At 49.9% G+C, this 9386-nt stretch overlaps 1 protein-coding gene across 1 annotated transcript; it reads right to left on the reverse strand.

Annotated features, from left to right (window-relative positions):
* Positions 1-5860: 5860 nt before the first annotated feature.
* Positions 5861-8380, reverse strand: LOC123087675 (uncharacterized). Its single transcript, XM_044509729.1, has one exon. The coding sequence runs from the start codon at positions 8323-8325 to the stop codon at positions 6091-6093; it is 2235 nt and encodes a 744-aa protein (XP_044365664.1). The 5' UTR covers positions 8326-8380; the 3' UTR covers positions 5861-6090.
* Positions 8381-9386: the final 1006 nt, after the last annotated feature.

Genomic DNA, 9386 nt, shown 5'->3' on the forward strand with positions numbered 1-9386 from the left:
CAATAGCATGTTAATAGGGTGCATGGATCACTAGCAAAACACATGGAAACAACTGAACTTAATGTTAGTAGGCTGGCAGCAACATTATGAAGCAACTTTAGAGCAAGATTACAACAAGCTACATCAACCTATAAATGCAACCAGGGGCATGGATGGATAGAGGATGACATGTATATGAAAACATGTTTATAGAACATCTCCAGGTTATGCATAGAATGACTAGTAGCAACATGTTTATATAGCATCATGAAATAACAGATTCAGCCTAGCAAAACAGCAACAGCAAGTACACTACTTAACAAGCTCGATTCACTCACCACAAGTCATTGCATGACAAGATAAGCATGGTATCTTCAAGAAGACATGTTTATGTAACAAACCAAGGCACGAACAAGTCCATAGCATGCAAGGATCAACTATAGCAAGCTTGGCTAAATTGAATAACATGTAAACAATCTGCCAGGAAACATTTTGAAGCAAAAGTAGAGCACGAAAATGACATGCTAGACTACCCCATAACTGCAACAAAGGGCATGAATGGATAGACAATAACCTATTGTTCAAAACATACTTACTGAAGTATCTCAAAATATGCATGGATCTCTCTATAGCATCAAGTTTATATGGCATCAAAATAACAGCAGAACAGGGACTAAAATCAGCAACATCACGATGCCTAGTTTGCATGCTTCTGCTAGTCACCACATTGATCACAAAAATACATGGTAAGCACCTTTGTAAAGAAGACATGGCATAGTTCAAAACACATGAAGACATCAACCTCATAGGATGCACACATCAATCATGGCAAAAATGACAAATGAGCTCATTCTGATAATAGACAGCAGAAAACATCATGAAGCACTCTTACAACGATGATTCAGGCATCAAGATGACCTTAAATGAATATGATGCAATGGAATGAAATGATGTACCCGTTGGGACGAACAATTTGACATATTACACGCACAAAACGGAGCTACGAATGCAGAGATACGGCATGACGAACATGGCATGTAAATTACTGAATTTAGGGACTTAGCAGTTTCGGGGTCAACCTTCAGTTTGCACAGATATCAAGGCGGCGGCGCGTGCTCGCCGGAGAGGTCGCCGGAGACGACAGGGAAGACACCGGGGAGGCCGGAGATGGCAGATCCGGACCGGATCTCGCCGGATCCGGCCGGATCCCGGCGAGGGAGGGCGCGGGGGCGCGGGTTGCGAGGCGTCGGCGCGAGGACGGCGGACTCCGGGGGTCGGGCGCGGGGCGGCAGTCACGCGCTCCGGCGACATGGCAGCGGCCGGAGCGGGGCGAAGCGGGGCGCTGCGGGGGGAGCTCGGGGCGCGGGATGGGCCCCGCAGCTCCGGCAACCGGCGGCGGAGGACGGCGGGACGCCGGCGGCGGCGGTAGGCGCCGGCGAGGACGCGGCGGGGCGAGACCACCGGCGACGGGCGGCGGCGTCGCGCGGAGGCGAGGCGCGGGAGGCGCGTCGCGGCGCGTGCGGCGGAGGGACCCGGCGGCGCGGGCCAGGAGGGCCGGAGGCGGCCCGGGCGGGCCGGCAGCGGCTGGCGGCGGGGAGCGCCACGCGGCGGCCTCCGATTGGACGAGGGGGCGCGGGGCGGACGTGTCCGGCCGCGGCTGGACGCGTCCGGCGGCGGAGAGGGAAAAATCTAGGGTTTCGGGGGTTTGGACTGCGGAATTTCGGGGGAGGCCACATATATATAGGTAGAGGGAGCTAGGAGAGTCCAAATGAGGAGCGGTTTTCGCCCACACGATCGTGATCGAACGACCGAGAGCATGGAGGGGAGTTTGCTGGGTTTTGGGCCACTTTGGAAGGGGTGTTGGGCTGCAAAGAGAGAGGGGCTTTGGGCTACGCGGTTAACCGTTGGAGTACCAAACGACCTCCAAATGGCACGAAACTTGACAGGCGGTCTACCGGTGCTATACCAAGGCCGCTTGGCAAGACTCGGTCCATTCCGAGAATGTTTAACACCCGCTCACAACGAGAGACAAGAGGGGAACGCCGGAGGGCATAGGAGCGCAGGATTGCGAAACGGACAACGGAGAAAATGCTCGGATGCATGAGATGAACACGTATGCAAAATAAAATGCACATGATGACATGAAAAAATGCAGCATGCAAGCAAATGACATGGCAACTACAGCGAATAACTGGCAGACACCTGGCGCATCGGATCCGGGGCGTTACACACTCCAATGTTGAACTTATCTGAAATATACTAGATGAAAATATTAGTTCAACAAGAAATATGTTGACATTAATTACCAAAATCACTCAGGGAGCACTTGTGCTTTCAACGTTGGAGACGTATCATATACTCATATCAATGTGGTACCAATTTGTCTGTCACCACCAATATTTGAAAAAATAGTGTTGGCATTGCTGGGAATCGTGGTGCCACTAACAAAAGTTGTGGTTAGCAGTTTTCCACTAGTATATAGTTTACCAAATATCAGGCTCATCAACTACGCCGACCACGAGGGCCAAGCTACCCAAAAAAGTCCCCATTGCATGTCTGCAAACGGCAGCCACGGATCCCCCAAGTCCCTTGCGACAAGCAGCATTGACTTGAATTTTTGCATAGCCCGGTGGTAGTGCTTTTGGGCAGTGGGCGATTACATTGATTGTAGGATTAGTTCACTAGTTCAGAGTCGGAGAAGGTGCAGTCAACAATTTCAGCTCCTAGAGATATATGCTGATGAAACCATTGATAGTCTAGGGGCTTTGGAACAACCCCTCGTGAATAGCTTTCTGTCGCGCTTCCCAAATAGACCATAGAGTGATAGCTTCACAAAAGGCTCATGCGATAAAGAACTCGTGAGGGTAAATAACCATTGTTTTGTATTTGGTTCGCTAATAGTTGTTATGGTTTGTGCCAATTCGTCATCCACTAGAGCCCAAGGGCACCTTGACATAGTACATTCCAAGAGGGAATGTCTCCGTGAATCTGGAGAACCGCACATACCACATGCGCTAGACTCTGACATGTGCCGATGTGCTCTTACATCGTTGGTTGGTATGGATTGTTTTGAGAGTCTCCAGAGAAACCTAAGGACCTTCCCTGGCACCTCCGTCGTCCATAGCCTTTTCCAGTCCCCTTCTTCTGTTGTCGAGCTAGAGGGGCCGACTCTGTTCTCTAGCCAGGCTTCTCTTCTCTATCGTGTGCTCACAAGCATGCGATATGCAGATTTAACAGAGAACATAGCATCCTTTTCATGACCCCAACTCCAGAAATCATCAACATTCTTCGTGCACAAAGGTATACCCAATATGACATTCGTATCCATGGCATAAAAGTTGCTAGAACCCTCTGTCTGTCCCATGACGCGGAGGTCGCATCTATCAGCTCTGAAACAAGAGTCGGTGGGTTGGTAAGCAAGCAACCATATGACCTCAACATCTCTGGTTGGGGTAACCAATTATCTTCCCAGATTCTTTGTATCGTCTCCGTTACCAATGCGATGGATCAAACCTTGTTTCAGAATGTCTCTTCCTTCCAATATGGATCTCCAAACTTGACTCAAAGCGCTTCCAAGATGTGCGTTTAAAATAGTACCATTGGGGTAGTATATTCCTTTGAGCAGTCAAGCACACAGGCCGTCGGGATTTTGCAAAAGGCGCCAGGCCTGCCTAGCCAACATACCTTTCGGCTGGGTCATATCCTTCGATGAAACCCAACAAGGTTTCCTTTTCCCCTCTTTGCTACCCCATCAAAATTTTCTGATAAGCTTGTTGAGATGTTCACACAACCCCCGGGGAAGCTTAAAACATGACATAGAATAAACTAGCACTACCTGAGCTACTGATTTCACAAGTACCTCTTTGCCTGCAGATGGCATGGTGTTCTAAATCCACCCCTGAACTTTGCTCCACAACCTGTTTTTAAGATATTTGAATGCACCATTCTTACAATTACCTATGTCCGAAGGCATACCAAGGTATTTTTCATTAAGAGTTTCATTGGGTACATTTAAGAGGGTCTTGATTTCATTCTGTGTACTCTCCAGAACACCTTTGCTGAAATATATTGATGATTTCATATTGTTAATTCTCTGGCAGAAGCTTGACAATAAAAATCCAGAACTTGGTTTACCTCGGTAGAACCCATACTATTTGCCTTAAAGAACAACAGTCTGCCGTTGGCGAAAAAGAGATGGTTTAATGGTGGAGCCGATGGTGCCACCTGCAACCCCTCCAAATTGGATGACTATTTTAACAGGCACGACAGGCCCTCTGCTGCTATCAAGAACAAGTGCGGGGATACTACTAGGAAATAGCTTATAGGTTGAATATTAGCAGTAGCACAGGTCAGAGGTGCATCGCTACTGCTACTTATTAGTAGCGCGTGCTAGTGTCAAGCGCTACAGGTAGGGCGGTAGCAATAGCACTGGCGCGTGGACCAGTGCTATTGTACCAAGTAGATGACATGAAAGTGGAAAAAAGGTTACTTGAATCGATGGTATGGCCGTCTGGTCATGCTCGGGAGAGCTCATCGTGGACGAAAGACAGGAAAACGAAGGTGCATATGCTTGGAAACTTTTGCCAAAAATAACAAGACATTTACGCACACAATGACGCACCATAACAAGGCCTAAACTTTCTCTGCATTTAATTAAGCTTCCATGTTTGCTGATAAATAAAATAGGGAAAATCATGAACATCATATATGGTAATAAATTATCTTATTTCCATTTAATATATAGCATAATCAACTTACATAGTTATATTATGACGAGCTATCGAGCCGATCGAGCCGGTATTAGCTCAAGATCGGTGTGTTTCTCAATTGAGCAACATAAAGTGTTCGTATTTAGCTTGTTTCTTTTCGAGTCGAGTCAAAAGACGAGTCAATCTTAAACGGCTCATGAGCCTCGAGGTTTTATTGCGGCCCTACATGCCAGTTGTCATTGTTATGAGGCTGTAGAGTATTTTTAGCTAACAAGTTAAAAGGTGATATAGTGTGTGTTTGCATGTAATATTAGATCAAGGGCGTGAGCATGCGAAAACCACTTATCATAACTGAACAAGGTTCATAGACAGAGTAAAAAGAAAAGAAGAGATTCTAGGGCGTGAGCATGTGATATCTCATGTACTCCCTCTATCCGAAAATATTTGTCATCAAAATTGATAAAAGGAGATGTATATAGACGTACATAGAAGTCAAAACGTTGTTAGGCACACACTAGCCCAAATGGGACGTTCTACACCTAAAACGGCAGTTTGGCTACACCATGGACCGGCTGAGATTGGCACACTTTGCCCAGCAATGCTACACCTACGGACGAAAAGCTTACGGAATTAGCTTACACGATTGTGTGGCCTTTGCTCGTTGGAGAAAATCCAGGAAAGAAGGCCCACAGTGAAATGCACGGGGTGGAACGAGAACGATTGGTTAGTTAGTGGGAGGGGGCCGTAACTCAATTCCGTAGGTAGTCCGTTAGATCCTCCTGGATTAATACAATCATTTCATTGGCAAAAAATCAGAACAAGAGATTCAAACACATAGCCAGCACAGGCCATTATTACAAAGCCAAAAAGCAACAAGAGCCCATCAGGCCAAGCTAACCAGGGGGGTGCCAACCCCAGCGAACACCACATACTGAAGCAGAAATAGCCAAGACCCAAAAGGGATCATATATAAGGACAGTTTCAGGATAAAAGACAGCGGCACTACGCCGTGCAACTTTGTTGGTTTCCAGTTTGAAATACGTGGACTCGATTTTTTTTGGATGTTTGTCATTTTTATCTTATCTCACAGGGAAAGGTGCTTCTTGGCCTACCAGCACTTCAGCGTTAGGTGGCTTTCCGTTCGGAATTCTCGGCCACACAACTTGTAGTCACAACTCTAATATCATCTTTATTCAAAATTAATCGGAGTAAATTATCGAGAAAAATCTAACAGTAGTAAACAAGGAGCACAATGAGGTAGCCAATGCGTGCTTGACGCCTTTCGCCTCTTCGACCAATAGTTTATAGCGTGACTTTGTTGGTTCACCACTACCACTTCATATAAGGGCAAACTAGACTGTCTTGGACAATAGCGGCAGAGAACCCCCTGTAACCTTGTGGTTCACCAACAGCTAGTGTAGATGGTTTCAAGCGTCGCCGTCTCGGGATTATAGTAGCCTAACGACCTCCCTGTGTTGAGCAAAATCTGTCCACCAATTGGATCAGCACACATCAGCGTGATCTCCCTCGACGAGTATTGCGGTGAGAACTTATCGAGTTCGACACGACACTCCACGTACCAAGCCCCGTCCATGTCCTTCATCCTCCATACGTCAATGGCATTCCTGTCGTCATCCCACCATGCCATGGAGATAGCACCGTAGAGCTCGAGGATGGACGTACGGCCGCTGCCATGGCTGCTCCATGAAGGACCCTGCATGACCTCGAACTCGCTATCTATGACGTCGAACACCAGGAGTTCGCACACCTCGGATTCTGGCGCAAGCAAATGTTCGACCACCCAATAGATCTTGCCATTCACGTAGGCCGGCGGCACATTGACTGCCACTGGCCTTGGTGGAGGATCGTACGAGCACCAGAAATTGCCTCTTTGCAAACTACGCACGTCACACCTCAGTTTGTACTCTCGCGTTCCCATGTTCTTCTGCTCGTACGCAAGTGACACCATGACATGGTCCTCCACCTCGGAGTCGAACCCCAACGCGATAGATCTGCCGAAAAAGACTGCATCTCTCTCGACATCTTCTATTCTCTGACTAATGCCCAAGGTAGGATTGTATAGGTAGTCACCAAAGCTCCACCTCCCTAAGTTTAGGCCATGGCATGGTTGAGAAAATTGGACAGGATTATCGTATGGCATGCCATTGCCATAGAAGAGCCGGTTGTTGATGTGATCATCCAGGTCACTGAATGAAACCACCAAGGGGTCTATGGCAAACTTGATCCGCGGGCGTGTTGCGTGGACGGCGGCGTGCGATCGGATGAAACAATCGGTGGTGATCATGGCGCGCCATTCCCTGCACACGAGGCTGAGCTTTGAGACGGACTGTGCTGGCAACCACTTGAGGACGTCGTACCAAGCTTCTGTCACAGGTGAAGAGAAGATCATCTCCTCAATGTCGCGGCCTACCGGCACAAGACTCTCCTCGAACAGGCCAAGCGCCGGGAAATCATACGGGAAATCATACGTGTCAATGAAACTGCCGGCGATGGCTTCGTCAGGCCGGAAAAGAATCTCTGGTACGCCACCACCATTCTGGTCTACCGTGAACACCATGCAAGTACCCGTGCCGAACATGATCTTCTTGTCTGATCCATTGGAAGCATTAGACAGGCCGAGAGGAGCTATCCAGCTCGATTCCAGCTGCGTCCGCTCTGGCTCCGGCCAAGCGGCCCGGTCGATGCAACAAAGCTGCTCCCACCGTTGTGCCTCGTAATCACGCAGCAGCCATACATGGCACAGACCGTCTCCGTCGCCGCTGCCCGCATCAAAGACGCATAGGCAACCGTCGAGCTCCGTCGTCCTGAGACCGAGAGGATCCTTCCCCAGAGGATATGGGGGCAGTGGCATGGAACCGAAGGTCTCATCCATGACGTTGAAAGTGAGGATGCCACCATCGTAGCGGCAGAGGAAGTGCAGGTGGCCATTGAGGAACACGGCCGGGTTCTCCTCCTTCACAACGCACATCGGATGCTCGGAGGTGGCCGGCCGCCAGTATGCCGGCGTGTCACTGCCGAGAACGAAGACATCGCAGCACGGGGCATCCATGGAATTCTCATTGCTGAAGATACGGACTGCCTTGTACTGGTGGCTGGCCGAGCAGTAACCAAGGCCGTAAACTACATCCCTGTAGTAAGGGAGTGAAGACTGGAAAGTCATCTTCCATGGCACTCGAGTGTCGGGGAGAGGAAGCACCGCGCCGGTGGATGGGTTGCAGACGTAGTAACCGCCACTGCGGACGCAACGGAGGAGGACGAGGCCATGGAGGGGCCTTGTGAGGGGAGCGGGGCGCAGGAAGTCGTTGTCCATCAGCTTCGTGACCGCACCGCCAGGCTGCCAAGCGTAAAAGAAGTAGTCGTCCGAGGGCTCGTCAGTAGGGCTAAAGAAGATCTTTGGCCGGCCGGCGGCTGACTGGTAGTTTGCCCGCCGGAGGTGGAGCTCGACGAAGGCCGCCGACGAGAGTGTGGCGTCCCAGGAACGTGAGACGCAGCGGAAGCGGCCGACGGACTTGGCCGGCAGGCAGGCGAGGATCTCCATGACGACGTCGTCCGGCAGCCACGACCGCGGTGCCGAGGCATCATCGTCGTACTGGTTCTCCTGCTCGTGCCGCGCCATGGATTTGTTGTGCTTAATTATTTTGTGCTCGCTTCCGATGATGCCCCGATCGAACGATCTCTTGCGTGGCTAGCTGGCCTTGATGTCTCGATCTTATTAAATACGGCAAGAAATCCATGCTCGGTACGTGAAGCAAGAAACGTGCTGTGAACGTAGACGTACGTCGCAAGTTGAAACGGTGGATGCTGGAAGGAGCAGAAAGGACTTATTACGTAGAGTTTGTGACGAAATTTTACATAGGTGCTGATGTGGGCTCGTTTAATTGGATTGCACAAGGGTCCACCCTGAAATTCAGAGGAGATTAGTGGAGGCTAGGGAAGGAAACCTCCTTTTTTTTTAACTTGAAAGGAAACCTCCTTTAATTACGTAGGAGTTCGTATAGGTGTAGCATTTTTTATTAAAAGAACACCCCATATTATGCAGGGCACCTGACAATCCCCGAAGCTATATTCATTGGTCCAGAAAAAGAGGGTATTAGTCTTCCTTCCGTGAAATAGGCTTGCGCCCGCTATATAGATATAGCAACCACCCAATACATCTGATAGTTCATTGCCGGGGCGGACAACACAATCACGACTAAAAGGAATAACAGAGAAAGAGAAAGAAAATAATGACAACAGAGTCGGATCGACGAAAACGCTGATGACCCGCAACCGTTGCGCCCGCCGGAGAATTTCCACCACCCTCCTAGCACTTCGGACCACCGCATACCAAGCAACACCTTCAGGAAGGAACGCGACGATGCCGACGCTGCTGCCCGGACATGTCCTAGGGTTTCCCCCGGTACGCGGAGGGGCGTGTGGAGGGGGTGTACCCGACGCCATTCAGGAAGGAATGATGGCGCCCGCGGGCGTCACCGCGTCGGTGCCGGCCAAGCCGACAGGGATTTCTCCCGCCCGCCAAACAACCACAACCCCCGACCGATCCGTCGCACACCACCAATCGTGCCGCCCACCAACATGCGCCACCACGACCTTTGAATCACCATCGCCGTCTCACCATGGAAGGAGAAGTGAGACCGACGGGACCGAAAGGGGACAACCGGGAACAAGGAGCGGCAG

This window comes from Triticum aestivum, chromosome 1B (genome assembly GCF_018294505.1).
Source record: "Triticum aestivum cultivar Chinese Spring chromosome 1B, IWGSC CS RefSeq v2.1, whole genome shotgun sequence".
NCBI lineage: Eukaryota > Viridiplantae > Streptophyta > Magnoliopsida > Poales > Poaceae > Triticum > Triticum aestivum.

Coding starts and splice junctions, on each gene's coding strand:
- LOC123087675 (XM_044509729.1), bottom strand. CDS start 8,325: ATGGCGCGGCACGAGCAGGAGAACCAGTACGACGATGATGCCTCGGCA.